The 22,089-nt window shown below is 42.2% G+C and overlaps 1 protein-coding gene across 1 annotated transcript in view; it reads right to left on the bottom strand.

Moving 5' to 3' along the window:
* LOC135224881 (uncharacterized) overlaps positions 1 to 22,089 on the bottom strand; it is a 115,526-nt gene that overhangs the window by 1,776 nt on the left and 91,661 nt on the right. Inside the window, exons 5-6 of the mRNA XM_064264204.1 lie at positions 4,352 to 4,537; positions 2,985 to 3,147 (exon numbers count right to left, since the gene is read on the bottom strand). Coding sequence (XP_064120274.1) covers positions 2,985 to 3,147; positions 4,352 to 4,537 — 349 coding nt within the window. The remainder of the gene's footprint in view (positions 1 to 2,984; positions 3,148 to 4,351; positions 4,538 to 22,089) is intronic.

The following is a 22,089-nucleotide window of genomic DNA, read 5'->3' as shown; positions in this document are numbered from 1 at the left end:
TTATTCTATCTTTACCTAATGGAGATACCGAGTTTACTGATAGCTATAATGAAACATACGTATACGTAACGTAATAATAAACAGAAGAAGAATTCTAAAAAATACGTATTTGTTGGCAGTCTGATTTATTTTATATTTTATGATATCTAATTCACATTTTTTTTATTAAATGTATTGCATGTACTCATTTCAAGTAATTATTAAGTAACCATTAACTATATTAAACAAACAAAAAAAACAAAAAAAAAGCTTCCAAACGTCTGTTTACATCCAGCACTTACGAGTATCAAACGATCGACAAGCAATCACTTTACACAGTAAGCCATAAATTTTCATTATCTCTCTTCAACTACTGAAACTACCAACAGTATAATAACCGTTCATTTCTATTCTTTATTCTATCTTTACCTAATGTTTTTTTTTATAAATGTATTGCATGAATAAGTTTTTCAATTTACAGCATCCTTTTACCAATAGAATACTTAAAGCACAAGGGGTAGATGCTGACCAATAGGAGAGCAGGACCTTATGGGGTGACTAGCATCAGGAAACCAATGGGCTGAGTGTGGAGGATGGTGGCGAGTTTACTCAGTTGGCAGCGTGGGAGTTTTAAAATTGTTCTCGGTGGTCCGGGCAAATCTCGGGACTTTACAGCAACAACCTTTCGTATCTTGAAAACCTTTCGTATGTAGAGCAGTAAAATTTTTCGCATTGGCTTTCGTATCTCGAGTTTTTCGTAAGTAGAGCCTTTCGTATCTCGAGGTACTACTGTACCTATAAAAAGTATATGGCCACAAGGAATGGGTGAAACAATAAAATGCAAGACCTGCTTTTGCTCTAGGGCATTCTCAAGAATACAATTTGAAGTAAGTACTCAATTCTAGATAGTGGAATGAAACAGTGCAAGAGATACAAAGAGGATACATGAAAAACTGGTATTGGGGTAGCCCACAGAATTACAGTAATAATGCAATACCCAAGGGTGAAAAGAAAAGGAAAATATCTACCTAAAAATTAAAGATCAATGACAACACCAAAATACTGTGTACATTTATCTTTTTGTTGTATTCCTTATTGTAATTTGTATATTTTTTAATATTCTAATCTTTTCAAGCACAATTCATGTCTTAGCCCCTCTTGCTAATTATTATGAAATTTCACTTCTATTATCCTGTATAATTGTTCTGAGGGCCTTTCTTCTATGGTGAATAATTTTCAGCTGAAAATAGATATATTTTATGCAACCAGTTTTCTTTCTTCTTACAGAATTCTAGACAAATTGTTTTAATATGGGAAAACAAATAGGTGGCAAAAGGGAAATTGGGTAATTATCTAATTTAGAGTACACACTCAAAAAGATTCAAACCAATTCATGTTTTGAGGTCAGCAATTTGATCTTAAAGATAATATCATTAAAACAAAGGTTAACAGGGGAGATGGTAACTCTGGGTACTTGACTGAACGCATAGAAAGACATATTTTTGCAAGCAATCGGAAAGGGGCAGAACAACTGGTTGGTAGGTTTATGGCTTACTAAAGTAAGTGTAGTTGAAACTTCAAAGAGAAAATCGAAGAACAACCTAGGCTGACAACTATTGACCATCAGATCTGTACAAGCAAACACAGTACCAATGAACAGCTGTTGCTCTTTCCTTTCGAAAAATTTGTCTGGGAACATTTTCTGGTCATGAAATCATGAAATGAGTCCTATATGTATAGTAATTATTTTGTTGTCGAGAGAATAAAAAGTCTTTTAGAAAAACATTACCTGGAAATATGGTTTAAAATTACAAATTTTCTAAGACAATTTGTATTTTTCATAGCTACAAATCTTTTGGTCTTAACAATAGGATAATTTTCAAGTGCCTAGCTGGATCCAGTTAGAGCTCAGCAATTTCAGAAAAAAGTACATAAAAGGAGAGGAAGTTGCACCAATGCACAAGGTGTAAGAAAAAAATAAACAAATAATTTTCCTTACCTTTTACAAAAAGTTGAAAATTACTATTTACAACCCCTTCTGGGGCCTCTTTTACATGACAATTGTAAATTTTAACCAAGTTATACGTGTTTTTTATAATAAATTTATTTTATTTTGTAAAATTATAATTACAGCTCATACAACATCATAGCTCTGAGTTTATTTTTTGTAAATATTTAAGTAAATTTATTGAGATCGAAGATGTAGTAACTTTTTTAGATTGTACTGTACATGTCTTTTCTAATATTTCTTTGTACTTTTCTTTGCAAAATTACAATTATAACTGTCATACTACCATAAAAGATAACAACTACGTAAAACCAACAGCAACTCCTCCGGGTATATTTATGAGCAAATTTAGAGAGAGAGAGAGAGAGTACATGCTTCCTTCAAGTCAAGATCACAACAAATCTCTCATGAGCTACCCACTTGATTTTAGCCAGTCTAAAAGTTCCCATTGGTGAATTTAGGGATATAGAAGAATGACACCTCTTTCCCAGCCACCTCCCCCAAATCGATGGCATGTAATACTGTTACTCACCAAGAGTAAATCTGTCGTCCACCCAAAACTTGTTATTGTTACTCATGTGAGCATATCCGTCCATTGAGGGCTAATGAAATTTAGGCAGCCAAGCCAAGCGCCATTCAGCTCTTCAGACAGTGAAAAGGAGTTGGAGTGATTGGACAGAACAAGGGAGGTAAAGAAAAATGATCAAAGGTAGAATGTGAGAGAAAAATCAACATTAAGAAGTAATAGTTAACGAGGCTAGATAGCAAGGCTTAAGAAAGGAAACCAGAATGGAGGTAAAGTAAAAGGCTAAAATGTGGGTGTGACTAAGGGTTGAAGGGGACACTGCAAACACCCTACAGTAATACCCACTGCACTATGTGATGTGCAATGATGTCACTCACCTCCTATGGGATTCAAGTTCTAGGTACCAACAGCACTATTCTACACATTTCAAAATAAAGACAAAGTACATTTAATGTTGCATAACTAATTCCTTGTATCCTCATCCTTTTCATATTGGCAGTGATCTATCAGTTCTTGTGATAGAGATGAACTCTGACTCAAGCTGAACCTTGGACGACCTTTCAAGTACTGAAGAGTCGGGAAAACTTCATCATACAAATAAGCCAGATGTTGAGCGTAGTAAAGAGTGAGCACTCTGAAAGAGAAAAAAAAACAAAGGAAGAAAAACAATGAAAGAAAAAAGACAACAATCTAATTAGAGCCCACAAACTGTACGTATACTTTCTTATGCTTCTGTCATAATCCCTCTCCTATCATTGGCATCAAACATGTTTAAAAACTGTTCTATGCATTGAAACAAGCTAAGAAAGTGGTATTTTGTACAAATTTTAATGTAGATAATCCAAGAGTGTGCTCCCCAAGTTATCCATTTTTTCATAGGTAATGTTTTGAAGTCAGGCTTTCCCTTTCAGATTATGTAGTATATTGTTGCTATAAATCAGATTGAGATGAATGAGCCTTGAATCATATTTCTAAACCTTAAAAGAACTAGCTAAAAGGATTTGTTCTGGAATGTGAGGTAAAAAATTAGAGCCACTTGAAAGTTGAGGAAGTTGGACTGCTATGTGAAAAAAAATAACACAAACACAAAATAATGTGATTTCAGTCAGTAAGACTGGATCAGGAAATCATTGCCCTATTTTTCTAACTATGCTCCAGGGTTGGAGGGTTTTAGAAGAAAATGGCATTTGGACCAGAATCTGCACAGAAAATGCACACTAGGACCCGCAACTGGACTAGGATGCACCCAGTAAGTAACAAAATCCAAAAAACTGAGGTAACATTATCCATATAAAGACAAAGATTTGCTCCTTAATAAGAACAAATGTGAATTTTGAAGTAGCACAAACATCCCATCGGAAATGTTCACCGTTTTCTTATGATTGAGGTATTTTTACCACAACATATTTATTTAGGGGGGTGTTTCAGACACAAACCATTGCTGGATTTATTGCTGGCGAGAACTTTCAATAATAAATGAATTGTTACATGTTTCCCTACCTTTGGACATGGACTATATTATATACATATAAAAATCTGCTACATTAGATTTCTATTTACACCAGGATACCTTTTACACCGCATACGTATTTTGAATTTGAAAGAAAATTAACTGTAAACTTGTTTTCAATAGAAATTTAAAATAGTCTAAACGATTCTAGTATGATCAACAACAACAGTAATATAGAAGATGCTTTTTAGGTACCAAGAACATAAACCTTTTATACCTTTAAACAAGTGAATAAAACAGCTCTCTCAGATATATAACTGCTTAACTACAGGCGTTCTTACTTACAGTTTCCCTCATTCAAATACTTAGCAAGCTGATAATTTCTTACCTTAGTCTTGCTACAGCTGGGAGAAATGCCAATGCAGCCTTGTAGTCATAACCTCTTTTGAGATTTCCAATAAGAATCTTTCCAACCGCAAGGCACAGATCGTCAATTGTGAGCAGCAGCTGGAATATCCCAAATATTCTGATCAGCAAATACTCAAACAACTGCCTTGTAGGTAAACGAACGTTCCTGTTGAATAAATGTAAAAGGATTAAAATATGACCTTATAAACAAATAATCATATGAAAGTTTCCTTTATGTTAAAAAATAGCACTTTACGCATTACAAAATAAATCTGGTATTCTATAACGAAACAACCTACACTATTTGTAGACAACTGAATGCAGTATAGTGCTGATCCTTGAGGGACACCCACATTGCAAATTCTTTTGATAAACCTCCCACTGCCTTCATTCTAAATCTACTATTAGGATATTGAACATTACTAGTTTCATGAGCTTTCTTGTAACCTATGCCCTTGTTAAGATATCGAAACAAAGTACATCCAAACTGTTTTTCTAAAATTAATGAAACACACAAGTAACTCTGACTTGCCTTAGAATTGGTTCACTCTTGTTTGATCCAAGGGTATTTGACGAAGAGCCCACATAATCCGATTAATATGCATACAGAATGTAAACTAACATTAACAGTTATATGTGTAAATATCTAAAATATAACTGAAAGCAAATGTTACGTTTTGGGAAAAATAAATTACAAACATTTTGTCAGAATCTCCAAAACTTCCTATCTACTTAATTATACCACTTTTAAAAAGCTGCAATATTAATCTTATCACTAATACATAAAAATCCTTTGGCCCAGCACTATTAGTGGTCTGGTTACACAACTTAATAAAATCAAACAAGTTATCTAAACCAATGTAGGATAGTACTGTATGTATGCATGTGCCAACTAGAACTGGATTCCCTCCACCTCTTTCCATTGCAGGTGGAAGATAAATATCAATTTGATTTTAATGGCAGCCACTTGGCTCAAATTTCCATTTTGGGGAAGTTACTCTAAACATTTGAACTCTTACTTTGCTTCGACTGACAATCCCGAATCAACTTATTTTTTTATCCTTCTCATCTCAGCTTTCTCTTATATATCATTTTGGCAACCTTCACAAAGTGATCTTGCTATCCACTATACTATACAGTAATACCTCGGGTTACGAACCGATTAGTATACGAATTTTTTTAACTTAAGAAGTGACGCCCTCATCCTAGAATCCGAATTTCGCTCGGAATACGAATGTGCGAATTTCCCTCGTGGGCCGCCTGCATTGTTTACATCGGATGAGCGTGGGATCTGCGAACGCATTTTTCTTGGCCAAAACTTAACAAGGGTCATGTGACTTCCTCCCACGCATCCCTTTTCCCCCATAACTCCTTTCACTCTCTCGGTGGCGGTAAGATTGAACGCATTTGTCTGTGATACACTCTCAAATTTGCATAGCGTTGTGTTTCTGTGATAGTGCTTATATGTTATTATTACTCAAATACGGAAAGTACAATGGGTTCCCAAGATGACGAAGGCAAGCAGCAAGAAGGAAAGCACGAGAAAGAAGGAGATGATTACGGTCGAAATGAAGAAGGAAATTATCCAAATGCATGATAAAGGCGAGCGCGTGAAAGACATTGCAGCATTCTACAAGCGGTCGCAATCAACGATCTGCACTTATTTTGAAGAAAAAGGAAGAAATTAAAGCCAGTAATGTATCGAAAGGTGTCACAGTATTGATGAAACAACGGCCTCGTATTCTCGACGACGTAGAAAATTTGCTTATGGTTTGGATTAGCGAGAAGCAGCTGGCAGGAGATTCCGTAAGTGAGAGCATCATTTGCAAAAAGGTTCGTAAGATCTACGATGATTTAAGTAAAAATGAAGCCAAATTTGTTGATTAATAATGGGGTGGGTCATTTCTATAAAATTTTAAAGAACAGGCAAAAGCAAGCCTCCATAGAAAAATATTTTGTCAAAATTGTGAAAGACGACACAGTGACGCGTAAGCGTAAGATTAGTGAGGTTATTAGTAGCAGTGATAGTAGTGAATGCTGCTCTTGAGAGAAAGAACCAGAAAGTCTTCCAGAAGTGTTCATGGAGGGAGATTTCCCCCATAAGCCTTAACCCTCTCCTCCTCCTCCTTCCCCTCCTCCTGTCTCCATCAAGCCAGCAGCCACACTCACCTAAGGTAAAGTTCAGGTTTTACTGTACATGCATATTAAATTTAGTGTTTGTTCATGAAACTTACCCAGCAGATATATATATAGCTGTATTTCTCCGAAGTCCGACAGAATTTCAAAACTCCCGGCTCACGCAGTGGTCGGCCAGGTGGTTAGTACCCATTCCCGCCGCTGGGAGGCGGGTGTCAGGAACCATTCCCATTTTCTATTCAGATTTTTTCTGTCGCCGGTGTTGATAACAACTGTTTTCAACACCTCCGTCTAGGATTTTCGAAACTTCTCTGTTACTTGAGTATCTGTTTGTTTTTTGGTTATCGAACGTGGATTGTGACTAGGCTTACGCTGATAGTGGATTGGATTTGAATTTTGTTTGGTTTTTTTCCTTTAACTAAGATGTCTGGGACTAGTTTATCTAGCACCAGAGTGTGTTGTATGGAAGGTTGTAAGGTGAGGCTACCGAAAGGTTCGGTAGACCCACACACAATATGTAATAATTGTAGAGAACATACGTGTGTTATAAATGACCGTTGTAAGGAGTGTGAATGTCTGTCTGATTCGGGTTGGAAGGCTTATGAATCCTATGTGCGGAAATTGGAGCGTGATAGGATACGGAGATCTTCCTCCAGGAGTGTATCAGTCAGTAGAAGTAATGGTAGTAAGGTTTCTCCTACTATACATTTAGTAGTTGGTACACCTAAATCTGTTGTGCCTTCGGGCCCTGAAAATGTTGTGCCTTCGGGCCCTGAAAAATCAGTGGAAGACAATGCCCTTCTACGATTCTGGAATCAATACGAAACCTAGAATCTAAAGTGCTCGCTTTGGAGGGTAAAAGCATTATTAGTGAACAAAAGTGCAGTGAAAGTGGCCCCAGTGTTGTGGAGGGGGCGTCAGATCGGCCCTATAATGCCTCTAGGCCTGGACCTCTGTCGAACTTCCAAGCCCAGGAAGACGGACATGTCGAAAGCCGCAGGGGGAGGGTTACGGGAACCCCCACCGATCTGGCGTCCCTTCGGCAGAACCTGTAGACGATCCCCAGGCTGCCAAAGAGTGTGGCGAGTGCGCGTATCCTCCGCGAGTGCTTTTCGTCCTCGGAGGCGTCCTCCCTAACAGGAGTTGGAGCATGAGAAGACGCTCACGTCCTCTGAAAAGAGCTATGACATTAAATGTCGCACAGGCGGCTATCGTCAGTAGTCTCTCAGAGGAGGGCGCAGAGTCTCTGCGCTGCTTCTTCGTTACGGGCTTCGCCTCGAGACTTGGATTACTCTCCACCGCAAAAAAGATCGAAAACTCAAAGTGTCGCACAGGCGGCCAGAGTCTTCGATCGCAGTGAAGAAGACGCTTCACGTCCTTTTTCTCCTGTTGGTTTGCGGTCTTCACCGGAGAGTTTTGCTGTCATGGACTCCTCAAAGGAGAATTATGATGTCATCTGACGAGGACGCCTTGGAGCGGCCTAGTCGTTCTAAGATAGAACTAGAACGGGTCCTGTGAGAAGGGATAGGGCTTCCCCTCGCCCCTCGCCTTCTCATAGGATCAGTTTTTCTCCTAAAAAAAAAAAAAAAATCTTCTACTACAAAGAGTGTTATCAGGTCGATGCAACAACAACTTGCTTCGTTGCTGGCTGAGAGAGAATCAGAAATTCGTCCGAGAAGAAAAGATGATAGATTACCGATTAAAAGATCTAAGAGGTCTCCCGCACGGGTGGACCGATCGTCTCTTTCGCCATGTGAGTACTCATTCTAGATTTCGTACGTCTCACCTGCAGTTGGAGAAAGGGCATGAAAAACTTCCTACGAGGAATTTTGAGATCGAAAGGAAGAAATTTCGCCCAGACTCTCGAGGCTCGCTTTATACAAGAACGGACGATCCTATGGTTGCGAAACGAGGCCGTCTACAGTCTGAGAAACTCGACGCTCCTAGTTCGGCTTGGAAGGAGCGGAGTGTTCACAGGGACGCCTATTTAGACAAGCTGTACGCTCGGACAGACGTCGAGCGTGACGCTCACCTGGACGCCAGGCGTGGTGCTAGGATGGACGCCGAGCGTGCGCTCACCTGGGACGCCAAGCGGGACGCTCGGCTGAGCGACGAGCGTGACGCTCACCTGGACGCCAAGCGTGGCGCTCGGCTGGACGCAAGCGTGGCGCTCGGCTGGACGCCAAGCGTGACGCTCGGCTGGGACGCCAAGCTTGACGCTCGGACGGATGCCAAGCGAGACGTTCAAACGGACGCTTTGTTGCATATCCATCAGGTATCACAGCAAGGTATTAGTATGGAACCTCAAACTGCAATCGGCTTTTTCGAAGAGACTCCCATCGAGAGAATGAGCAAGAAATTGGTACCGCTTTATCTGAATCTTTAGATATTAATATTCAGAATGCTCCTTGCACGTCAAAACAACGATCTTCATTAAAGCTCGGAGTGAAAGGACTTGTACCACCAGCTTCGGGAGTCCCCTTGGTCACTCCTGTAGATGAGGAAGGATTAAGTAATATTTCAGAAGAAACGGAAGAGGATCAACCCGCTGTATCAGATTCTTCCGATTATCAAGTTTTGGTTCGATTGCTTCGGGATTCATTTGGAGAAGAGTTTCAACCCGCAGCACCTCGGTCGCCTCCTTCTCAGTTTTCGTTGTCAAAAACAAATAAGACTCCTGGATTTGTTAAAATGACAAAGTCTCTTTCAACTAAGAGAGCTTTTAAGAAGGTGCAAGATTGGATGGAGTCTAGAAAAGCTCAAGGAAAGTTTTCCTTTGCCCAGCCTCCTTCAAGACTTTGCGGCAAGGCTGGGATCTGGTATGATACAGGTGAGGATGTCGGGTTAAGGGCTCCCGCATCGGCTCAAGGGTGGACTTTTACCAGTCTGTTGACGCACCAAGAAGGTCTCTTCTTTCGTCAGCTAAATAACATGGACACCGGCGGAGATAGACCACCATCTGAAGGTCTTTTTCGGATAATTGAAGTATTTAATTTCTTAGACTGGTGTTTGGGGCTGCTTGACACTAAGTCTCGTAGTCAAGACTCAATTAGCTTGGGGGAGCTATCCAGTGTTCTCGCTTGTATGGATAAGGCCGTCAGAGATGGTTCAGAGGAATTGGCTTCACATTTTTGTGCAGGGCTCCTGAAAAAGAGAGCTATCTACTGTAAATTTACTACCAAAGCAGTGTCTCCAACACAGAAGGCAGATTTGCTTTTCGCCCCTCTTTCTGACCATCTCTTCCCCCAGGCTATGATTAAAGATGTAGCTGGAAGTCTACAGGAAAAAGCTACTCAGGATCTCTTAGCACAATCTTCTAGACGTCCTGCGGTTCCTTCGACTTCAACACGAACCCAGTTTTCTAAGAAAATAAAGCCCTTTCGAGGTGGAGCATCCTCTAGACCTTCTCCTAGAGGAAGAGGACTCTCTAGAGGCAGAGCTCAGTCTAAGTCCAGAGGTAAAAAATGAGGAGGGAGTACTTCAGTCGCCAGTAGGTGCCAGGCTTCATTTATTTGCAGAAGCTTGGAAGAAGATAGAGGCAGACAGCTGGTCGCTCAACGTCATCGAGCGAGGATACAAAATACCTTTCCTGAAGCCTCCTCCATTGTGCACAACACCTATAGATCTATCACCCTCTTACCATGGAGAAAAAACAACAGATCTTGTACGATCTGATAGAACAAATGCTCGAGAGAAAGCAATAGAACAAGTCGAGGACATTCAGTCCCCGGGTTTCTACAACAGGTTATTCCTGGTGCCGAAACAGTCGGGAGGCTGGCGGCCAGTTTTAGATGTGAGCAGTCTAAACCTTTTTATAGAGAGACAGACGTTCAAGATGGAGACACCTCAGTCAGTGCTTGCGGCCTTAAGACAAAACGATTGGATGGTATCACTGGACCTGCAAGACGCATATTTCCACGTCCCGATACATCTCCGATCGAAGAAATACCTGCGTTTTGTCATGAAGGGAAGTGTTTTCCAATTCAGAGCTCTTTGCTTCGGTCTGAGTACGGCACCAATGATTTTCACAATTCTAATGAAGAATGTGGCGAGGTGGCTTCATCTTGCAAACATAAGGATCTCTCTATATCTAGACGACTGGCTCATTTGAGCATCGTCGAAAGAAAGGTGTCTGAAGGACCTTCAATCAACCTTAACTCTAGCAAAGTCCCTGGGACTTCTAGTGAATTTCGAAAATTCGCAGCTGATCCCCACACAGTCCATCGTTGTATCTGGGGATTCAGATGGATTCAGTGGCTTTTCGAGCTTTTCCGTCCCAGGGACGTCAACAGCAAGGATTAGAAAAAATATCAGTCTTCTTAAGGAAAGAATCATGCTCGGTGAGGGAATGGATGAGTCTGCTGGGCACCATTTCCTTGCTGGAGAAGTTTGTTTCCTTGGGAGACTACATCTCAGACCTCTCCAGTTTTTCCTGAAGGAGAATTGGGAGGACAAAGAAAATTTGGAGACAATTTTGAGGATCCCAAAGGAGGTAAAGGATCACCTAAAGTGGTGGCTCGATCCTGTGAAACTTTCGGAAGGAACTTCCCTCAAACTTCAGAGCCCCGACCTAGTGTTGTTCTCCGACGCGTCCACCACCGGGTGGGGAGCTACACTAGGGAGGGAGGAAGTGTCAGGCACCTGGAGAGGGGAACAGGTGTTCTGGCACATAAATCTCAAAGAACTGGCGGCCATATACTTGGCACTTCAGTTTTTCAAAGAAAAAGTCTCAAACAAGATAGTTCAGATAAATTCAGACAATACCACAGCTCTGTCATACATAAAAAAACAAGGAGGGACTCACTCGCGATCATTGTTCAACCTAGCGAGAGAGATCTTGTTATGGGCGAGAACTCAAAAAGTAACAATGCTAACGAGGTTCGTTGCAGGCGTGGAGAACGTCCGGGCGGATCTCCTCAGTCGGCAAGGTCAACTGCTGCCGACCGAGTGGACTCTGCATCAGGATGTGTCGAGAGCTGTGGAAGTTATGGGGACGTCCTCTAGTGGACGTCTTTGCAACAGCGAGAACAAAGAGGCTTCCGTTGTATTGCTCCCCCGCCCCGTGCTCGACCGGGAGCAATAGCAATAGATGCACTTCTTTGGACTGGACAGGGATGGATCTTTACGCATTTCCCCCGTTCAAGATTCTGGGAGAAGTAATGAAGAAGTTTGCAATGTCAGAAGGGACGAGATTGACGTTAATCGCTCCTTACTGGCCAGCAAAGGAGTGGTTCACAGAGGTCATGACCTTTGTAGTAGACTTCCCGAGGACATTGCCCATGAGGATAGATCTACTCAAACAGCCCCACTTCGAGAGATACCACGGAAACCTCCCCGCTCTGAGTCTGACCTGCATTCAGACTATCAAAAAGTTGGTCAGAGCGAGGGGTTTTTCTAGACAGGTTGCAAAAGCAATCGCCAATGCGAGAAGAGCTTCCACGCTTGGAGTCTATCAATCGACGTGGGCTTCGTTTAGGAGCTGGTGCAGAAGAACACGCATTTCCTCTACCACGACCTCTGTGAGCCAAATAGCGGACTTTTTGCTCTACTTGAGAAACGACCTAAAGCTTGCAGTCTCAACAATCAAAGGCTACAGAAGTATGTTATCTGTAGTCTTTAGACATAGAGGAATTGATTTGGCAAATAATAAGGATATCCACGATCTTTTTAAGGTCTTTCGAGACTATAAAGATTCCTCACCTAAGTTACCATCATGGAATTTGGATGTAGTACTTAAATTCCTAATGTCAAATCGGTTTGAACCCCTTCAGACTGCCTCTTTAAGGGATCTTACTAAGAAAACTATTTTCCTAACGACTCTGGGCGACGCGAAGAGGGTTAGTGAAATTCAACCCTTTAGCAAGCATATTGGTTTTAGGGGACATAATGCTGTTTGCTCATTAAGTCCTACGTTTCTAGCGAAAAATGAAAATCCGTCTAACCCTTGGCCCAAAAGTTTTGAGATTAAGGGTATGGCGGAAATCATTGGACACGGAACCAGAGAGAGTCCTGTGCCCTGTCAGGGCTCTCAAGATTTATTTACAAAGAACGAAGGAATGTCGAGGTCCTTCTAACAACTTATGGTGTTCGGTCAGAAGACCAGATTTACCGATGTCGAAGAATGCTCTGGCATTCTTCTTGAGAGACACCATTAGACAGGCGCATTCATCTTGCGAAGACAGTGATGTTAAACTGTTGAAAGTTAATGCCATGAAGTGAGAGCTATATCTACCTCGGTAGCTTTCCAAAAGAACATGGCACTCAATGACATTCTGAGTGCCACCTTTTGGCGCAGCAACTCGGTGTTCGCTTCACACTACCTGCGGGATGTGAAGACGACATACGAGAAAACTGCTATGCGCTTGGACCATACGTCGCAGCAGACACTTTTGTTGGGGGCTGAAAGTAGCACTCATCCTACCCTGTAGAAATGGGTAGGTGAGTTTTTATGGATTGTTTTATGGTTGTAAGGTCGTCCGCCTGAGCCGGACATTCCTTTCCTTTAGCCTAAGTGATGTGGGAATGAAAATTGTTAGGCTGGTCAGGTGGTGAATTTTTTACTTCGTTGCCCTCATAGTATGGTCAAAATGGTCTAGTCACATTGTGGTCACGCTCCCGTTGACAGATCATCTAGAACTCACCAGCTATATAGGTCACTACCTTGCTGGAGACTCTAGTAAAGCAGTAGCAGACTTGGGTGACAGTAATCACGAAGTCAGCTATGCTAACAGGTAAGGAACCAAGATGTTATTCATCTGCATGTAATATGTTTCCAAAATCCTTTTCTGTCTCTCCCTACCTCCAAAGGTGGGATTCAGCTATATATGTATCTGCTGGGTAAGTTTCATGAACAAAATGATATTGTTAAGATACAATAAAGTTTGTTCATACTTACCTGGCAGATATATATAATCAAAGTACCCACCCACCTCCCCGCAGGAGACAGTGGGAATAGAAAATCTGAATAGAAATGGGAATGGTTCCTGACACCCGCCTCCAGCGGCGGGAATGGGTACTAACCACCTGGCCGACACTGCGTGAGCCGGGAGTTTTGAAATTCTGTCGGACTTCGGAGAAATACAGCTATATATATATCTGCCAGGTAAGTATGAACAAACTTTATTGTATCTTAACAATATCATTTTATATTTAATTTCATTCTTCAATTTTATAAATTTTATTTAATTCCTACACGAATTTTTAACCTTAGTCAACAAAAATAAATGGAAAAATATGAAATGAACTGGTCATTTATGGGCGGGTGGAACGCATTATTTGCTTTTTATAACATTCTTATGGGAAAATCCATTTAGGTTACGAATTTTTTAGGTGACGAAGCGGGTTCCGGAACGGATTAAATTTGTAACCCGTGGTATTACTGTACAGTGGACTCCCCGGATTCGTGGACTACGCATTCGTGGATTTCTCTGGAACATTTCCCCGGATTATTCAAGGAAAATTCACCTACTCGCGGTATTTTTCTATGAGAAATATCCACAAATTCCTGTTTTTTTATCAGTTTCATCATAAAATGCACTTTTTGTGATAAAAACTATGAAAAAAAAAGGTAAAATTACAAATTTTCTAAGACAATTTGTATTTTTCATAGCTACAAACCCTCGGTCTTAAAAATAGGATAATTTTTTGCGCCTAGCTGGATCTGGTAAAAAAGTAGATGAAAGCAAGGAATCTTGTGGTATCTGGCAACGCATGCGTAGATCGGGTGAAGAGTGGTCAAATGCCGAACATCTACGCCAGTCTTTCTTTACCACCTCTGGACGAGAGTTGGGATTTTTCCTCTCTTGGCCTTTTTCCCGGTTTTTTGCCCGCTTCGTTCCTTTAGTGTGTTTGTGTGTGTTTTTACCTAATATTATGGCTTCTTCTGCTCCTTCTCGACGTCAGCGTTGGTGCCCCGGAATTCCTGGATTTACGTGTTCTCGTTTCTTGGCTTCGTCAGTGACAGACCCTCACATCACTTGCAGTAGGTGCCGTTCCAATTTTTGTACGATTACGAATCCTAGTACGGAATGCCGGGCATGGCCTTTTGGAGCAGTGGAGGAAGTTTTTATGGTAAGAGGGAACGTCGGAGAGTCTCCACTCTTCCTTCTTGGGAGGGCTTTACTCCTATTCCCAATGTTTGTCGTCTTCCGCAGTAGTCAACCCCCATAGTAGCGTTGCCCCTGCTTCTCCTTCCTTTTCTTCCAATGATTCGTCGATGGAAGTATCAGGAGGTCGCCAGGGTATTATTTGTAATGTAGCCCCCTCTTCTTCGGGAGTTTTTTCGATTCCCGAGAAGGGTGAGGTATTTTCATCATTCTCTTCTCTTCCAGAGTCGGCTTGTATTGCTCCGCCAGTGTCTGCCGCCGCCTTGTCTCAGAGTGATGCTGCGGCATCAGCCCGGTTGTTGTCATCACGGGCCCATCTTTGTGTATTCCTCCGCCAGTGGCGTCTCTTTCCCCCTCCCTCAGAGAGGAGGTCGTGACGTCACCGCGGCTTGTGACGTCACTCTCATCGATGACGTATCTTCCAGTCGCCTCCGAGCCGCCTCTCTTCGACGTGACGTCATCTCTGCCGCCCAGTTCGAAACATCTCATTTCCTTGTCTTCGGAGCATTCTCTGGCACATCAGTCCGAGCTCATAAGCCAGGCGGTGCTTCAGAGGCTGGACTCTGTTTTGGATGTGAAGTTGGCTGCCTTATTGGTTGGGAGGACTGGTAGGAAACGCGTTGCTTCGTCCCCGCCTTCCGAGAAGAGTGCGCATAAGAAGCTAGTGCGGTCTCCCTCTCCCTCTTCCCCCTCTACGCCTCGTGGGCGTGTTAGGCATTGGAAGGTTAAGGACCTTACCCTTCCTTCGCCGCCGAGAGAGAACAGCACGGACGTGTTCCCAAGAGTGCTGTGGTTTTGGGCAGTGTTAGTGATGTGTGTTCTGCAGGGGTTGCTTCGCCGCCAAACCTCGTACGTGCAACCACCCTACTCCCCCTCCCTGTCCTTGCACATCGCGAGCGTGTGGCAACCTACCCCGTCCGTGCACGTGATGGTAGTGCCCCTTCTTCTCCCAGGCCTATTCGTCGCTGTAAAGACCTGAAGGCACCTGTCAAGAGGTCGAAGATAGTGAGCACGGAGGTGGTGCAGCCGGAGTGTTTGCTTGCTTCCAAGTCTTCCACTATAAGGGTGGGATTCTCCGTCAATTTCGAGCGCTCGAGTTTCCCCCGCATCTCACGTACGTACAGCTGCCACGTCCATGTCTGTTCATGGCCTTCTGGAGTCACCTGTTGAGGTAAGTGATGTGCCTAATGTTTCAGTGGGTCCGTCTCGGAGGCTGACGCTTGGACCCAGCCCAGATAGGCTAGTAGAGATTTCAGACTGTTTGCCTACTAACCCTTCTGTGAATTTGGGGGAAGAAAACGCGTTAAGAGGAGGCTACACATCCTTCTCGTCATCAGTCGCCGGTGCCAGAGCAGGAAGAAGGGGACACGCAGGAGTTTCTGTCTTCCTTTTCGGAGGTTGTTGATCTCATTCGTGGGTTCAACAATTTGGAAAGTAGGACTCAGGATCGGTCGTCCTACACTCCTTCTTGCTTGGAAGCCTTGGTGAGAGCTGCTCAGGACCCCAAATCATCTCTCCAGCTGCCGTTGTCAGGGCATGTTCAGTCGGTCTTGCAGAAGGTTAACGCCTCTGTTTCTGACCGGGACGGTTCACTTCGCTCTAGGGACTCTACCAAACTCCTACCCCCACCTCTCACAAGGCATAGGAAGTACTATGCTACGAGCTCTGCATTTCTGTTGTCACGCCACCTTAACCCAGATGTCATTCGCCTGAAGCCGGGTTTGACTTTGGAACAGGTGAGGTCAGTGGCTCTGTCCTTATCTCCGCAAGACGCCTTAGCCTTGGAATCTACGGCGGCCTCCATGTTGCAGACGGTTTCTTGGCTGGACCTCTGGTCTGTGGTGATTGCCAAGATAGGTTCTGACAGGTCCCCTGATGGGTTGGTGAGTGCCCCCTTGCTTGCCAGTCTTTTGCAATCCGGGGGCAAGGCGTTTTCTTATTTGGCTCACCTCAGTGCCAATTTATGGACTAATCTTCTTCTGGTTAGGAGGGACGCGGCTTTGTCTAGGATGGAGAGGTCACTTGACAACGAGTCTTTGCTGGCCTTGAGGAACGGTGACCTGTTAGAATTGCAATTTTTGTTTCCACAGACCGAACTCGACAATGCGATAGACCGGGCTGACACCAAGGACCGTCTGGTGCACCAGGCTGTGTCTAAATCAGAGTCCCGCCCTCGGAGACGTTTGGCCCCCTTCCTCCTCTAGTCCAGCAGCAATCGAGGAGATCCTCCCCTGGTAGGCCATCGAGGACCTCGAGTTTGGCAGGGCCTTCCCGTTCGTCACAGCCCAAGTCTCAGGATCAACGCCCCTTTCGCTCTCGTTCCTTTAAACCAAGAAGAGGCCCTAGGAGCAGAGGTCAAGGGGGCCGTCGGTAGGTTGGGCGCCTCTCCCTCTCCTGCGCCACGGGTGGGGGGGTGCCTGGCTGGCCATTGGGCCAAGTGGCAGTGTTACACGGAGGAGAAGTGGGTGGTAGATGTCCTTCGGGTGGGATACCTGTTGTTTATGTTAACTACTTGTTTAGTTGTTTGTGTACATACGTTATCTGAAAACAACTTAACTACTCTACTGTAAATATCCAATCTATTGTAACATTACTCGTATGATATTTATCTTTTGTTTACTTAACTATAAAACTGTAAATAAGTTAGTCAGTGTATATAGAAATTCTAAAGGAATAGGAATAAAGCACAGCACGCAGTTTCTGGAGTTTTATATTTCTACCAAAGGAAATCAACATGGTGGCAGCGGTTATTTAAAGAATCCAAAAGAAAAAAAAGAAGAAAGAAGACTATTGCTACAAAACGTGTTTCCTGAGAAAATGGCTGAATCTGTGTTTCGTTTGCCTCCACCACAAGACCCCTTGGATGATAATCTTGCTGATACTTTCAAAAAATGGAGGAGACAAGTGGACATCTATATGACAGCAAGCGGAGCTAGTTCTAAACCCAAGAAAACGAAGGTTGCAATTATACTCCATTGCGCAGGACCACAAATGGTAGAAATATTTGACCAGTTTAATTTGAAACAGAGGAGCAGAAAGATAATCCTGATGATGTAATTAGGAGATTAGAAGAGTATTGTTGTCCTCGTACCAGTGGAAGTGTTACAGTCTTCAGGTTTTGGAAAATTACATACAAACAGCCATTTAATTCATTTTTGATAGAACTCAAGGTTCAGGCCGATAAATGTAATTTTCAAGAAAAAGAGCGAATGATAAGGGATAAAATTGTGTTTTCAGTGACAGGGAAACTACAGGAGCTGCTACTTCGAGAAAGAAACTTAAATTTAGAAAAAGCTGTCGAGATATGTTTGGCTTATGAAGCAACCGTTAATTGTGCTAAAGAGATGTGCGAAGTTGGTTCTGAGAATGTTAATAAGGTGAACAATTGGAGAACCAATACTACAGATGGTTCCTTCAATAAGGATTTTACGGACTCAAAAAATATGGACAGGTATGCCGTGAAGTGTCGATTTTGTGGGTATAAGCATGAATTTGAAAAATCAAAATGCCCAGCATGGGGAAAAGTCTGTGAAGCATGTAAAGGAAGAAACCATTTTAAGGCTGTGTGTAAGAAAAGTTAAAATTGTTAAAGAGAAGAACAAAGAGGCAGATGAAGACTACGATCATTACATGTGGATGGCACCGGTTGCAATGAAAAATTCAAATAGATTAACTGCATTGTTAATTGTAAACGATACCGAGGTTAGATTTCATTTGGATACGGGTGCTGACGTGAATGCAATATGTCAAAGGTATGTCAAAAGGGATCAAGTGCGACCAACGTCTGTGAAACTCGCCATGTGGAATAAATCCAAGCTTTCGCCCATTGGCGAGACGACATTGAATGTGAAGAACCCCAAAAATGATGAAATTAGAAGTGTAACCTTCATTGTGGTTTCAAATGACCTAATGTGTTACTTGGGTCAAAGACATGTCAAGAGATGGGATTCGTGTTTCACGGTAAAGCATTTGTATCAAAAATTGACATAGACCATGAGATGAGCGACCTTGGTGACCTTGGAGAGGTTAAAACTTAATGTAGATTCTACATTACCAGCAAGAATTACCGTGCCGACGTTTACCCATTGCATTAAAATTAAAGGTTCAAAAAGAGTTACACTCTCTTGTGAAAACAGAGGATTTTAATTCCGGAGACTGAACCAACTGACTGGGTTAGTCAAATGGCAGTCGTTCAAAAACAAATGGAAAGTTAAGAATATGTATCGATCCTCAGCCACTCAACAAAGCTCTTAAAAGGGAATATTACAAATTACCAATTTTGGAGGATATACTGCCAAGTCTAAAACATGCCAAGATATTTAGCAAACTGGATGTTCAGGAGGCTTTTTGGCATATACGACTGGATGAAGAATCCAGCAAGTTAACAACAATGATTACCCCCTTTGGTAGATATCGATGGGCTCGTCTACCTTTCGGGCTGAAGGTGAGCAGTGAAATATTTCAGCGAAAATAAATGAGGCATTGGAGGGGCTTCGGGGTGTATACTGTGTTAGCTGATGATATTATGGTCGTTGGTTTTGGAAATGAGGAACACGACGCAATGCGTGATCACGAACAAAATCTTCAGTCACTACAGAAGCGTTGTCAAGAAAAAAAGATCAAACTAAATGAAGAGAAATCTGTTTATAGAAAAAAGGAAAATCGCGTTCATGGGACATCGTTTAACATCATTCGGTGTGACGGTTGATGAAAATAAGGTAAAGGCCATTAAAGAAATGCCTGCCCCTACCGATATTTCAGGAATTCGGAGGTTTTGTGGAATGGTGCAATATCTATCAAGGTTTTTACCCAATCTGGCTGATGATTTAGAACCTATCCGAGAGCTGACAAGAAAGAACTCAAAGTTTGAATGGAATGATGAGTGCAATCGCGCTTTCTCAGTGATCAAAGAAAAGGTCACCTGTACACCAGTTCTAGCTTATTTTGATCAAAGTAAGGAGCTTGTATTGCAGGTTGACAGCAGCAAGGATGGTATTGGTGCAGTCATTATGCAGGAAGGACGTCCAATAGAATACGCATCAAGGACCTTAGCTGGAAACGAACGTAACTGGGCTCAGATTGAAAAAGAAGTTCTTGCTGTGGTTTTGGTTTAGAGCGATTTGACCAGTATACTTTTGGGCGACGTGTTATTGTTCATAATGACCATAAGCCTCTTTCTTCAATCCTCGAAAAGCCATTAAGTCAAGCTCCAATGCGTTTACAAGTTTTAATGATGAGGTTGAACCGGTACGACGTCGAATATCAGTACAAAAGCGGAAAAAGCCTATTGTTAGCCGATACCCTTAGCAGGGCCTGCCCCAAAGAGGAAAATAGAGACACATTGGTAAGGATGATAGATTCACTGAAAAATTACCCCGATTCAATTTTAAAGGAAGTAAGAGACGCCACCACAAACGACGAAGAGCTGCAAGAATTATTGTCTGTAATCAAGGAAGGATGGCCTGATCGCAAAGACAAAATTCCGGAAGTATTAAAGCCTTACTTCGATTTTAGAGATTCCATGAGTTATCAAGACGGCATATTCTTAAAGGGAACTCGTATACTGATTCCTAGTAAACTACGAAATTCCATCAAAACGAAACTTCATGTAGCTCATCTTGGTTACGATAGCATGATGCGACGAGCAAGAGATGCAATATTCTGGCCAGGGATGTCGAAAGAAATAAAGCAAATGGTCAATTCATGTGACATTTGCCAGCAGTATAAACCTCGAAACCAGAAGGAATCGTTGATGGAGGTGTTGATGACGGAGGCAGACCCTGGAATAAAATTGGATTAGATTTGTTTTGAGATTGTTGGAAGAAATTATCTAGTCATTGTTGATTATTATTCCTCATTCACTGAAGTAGAGTTTCTAACGTCAACAACTTCAAATCATGTGATAGCGATAATCAAGAAGATGTTTGCTAGATACGGTATTCCTACCCAATTAGTGTCCGATGGAGGACCACAATTTAGCTCGTTTCAGTTTAAAGTTTTTGTTAAAGAGTGGGGTATAGAGCACAGGATGTCATCTCCGGGACATCCTCAAGGAAATGGGAAGGCTGAAGCGGCAGTTAAAATAGTAAAAAAATATGATGAAGAAGACGCATGCAGATGGTAAAGATCAATATTTGGCGTTACTAGAGCTGAGAAAATACACCACGTCAAGACTCTAACTTAAGTCCAGCTCAGATGATGTTTGGACGTAAATTACGATCGATAATTCCTGAAATTATGAACAATGACAATCCAGTTTCTCAAAAAAGGGAAACCCGGAGAGAATCCATAAAGAAATATTATGATAAAACTGCAAGAGATATGACGCCATTAAACGAGGGGCAACCTGTATATTATCAAAATCCAGACAAGAAGGGTTGGGAAAAAGGGCTCATTAGCCATGCACAAGGAAACCGATCCTATATAATTGAAGGAAAAGAAGGAGGAATTTATAGAAGAAATAGAATTCATATCCGTCCAACTCCACAGGATTCATCGGCTAATACCAGAAATGGAAGAAACTAGTAAATTGAGGGAAACCAGCGTTAATGATGAACAAACAAGCTATCATCCTATTTGCGACATGCCTAAATTGCCAAGAAGATCAGCTCGTCTGCAAGAAAAGATGAAGGGCGAATATTTATTGTTTTTATATTTTAATGTTTACAATGTATCCTACTTGTTCCTTATTTTATGTTGTATCAATTTGTTAGTTTCTTATTTTTGTCAAAACCCAAGAAAAGAAAGGGGGTGTTTATGTTAACTACTTGTTTAGTTGTTTGTGTACATACGTTATCTGAAAACAACTTAACTACTCTACTGTAAATATCCAATCTATTGTAACATTACTCGTATGATATTTATCTTTTGTTTACTTAACTATAAAACTGTAAATAAGTTAGTCAGTGTATATAGAAATTCTAAAGGAATAGGAATAAAGCACAGCACGCAGTTTCTGGAGTTTTATATTTCTACCAAAGGAATCAACACCTGTTGCCATTCGACTTCTCTCCTCCTCTGTCGGACAAGCCACAGCTCAGGAAGACATATCCCCCAGAATCTCTGAAGTTCTTGGCTCTTCAGGAGGAGGTGCAGAAGATGCTGGACAAGGATGCGATAGCGGATGTAGTGCGTCCGTCCCCAGGGTTTTACAGTCACATCTTCTTGGGCACCCCCGGGGTGTTACAGTCCAATCTTCTTGGGCACCCCCGGGGTTTTACAGTCACATCTTCTTGGTGCCCAAGGCATCGGGAGGATGGAGGCCTGTGATCGACTTATCCACCTTGAATTGCTTCATCAGAAAAACACGGTTCAATATGGAGGCCCCGCGCTCGGTGTTGGCAGCCATGAGGGAAGGCGACTTCATGCTGTCGATAGACTTGAAGGACGCATACTTCCAAATCCCTGTTCATCCCATGTCCAGGAAGTTTCTTCGCTTCTCTCTGGCGGGCAAGATCTTCGAGTTCAAAGTCTTGTG

This window comes from Macrobrachium nipponense, chromosome 12, assembly GCF_015104395.2.
Source record: "Macrobrachium nipponense isolate FS-2020 chromosome 12, ASM1510439v2, whole genome shotgun sequence".
Lineage (NCBI taxonomy): Eukaryota > Metazoa > Arthropoda > Malacostraca > Decapoda > Palaemonidae > Macrobrachium > Macrobrachium nipponense.
Note: the sequence above shows the minus strand (reverse complement) of the source record. Positions and strands in the feature narration are given on the sequence as shown.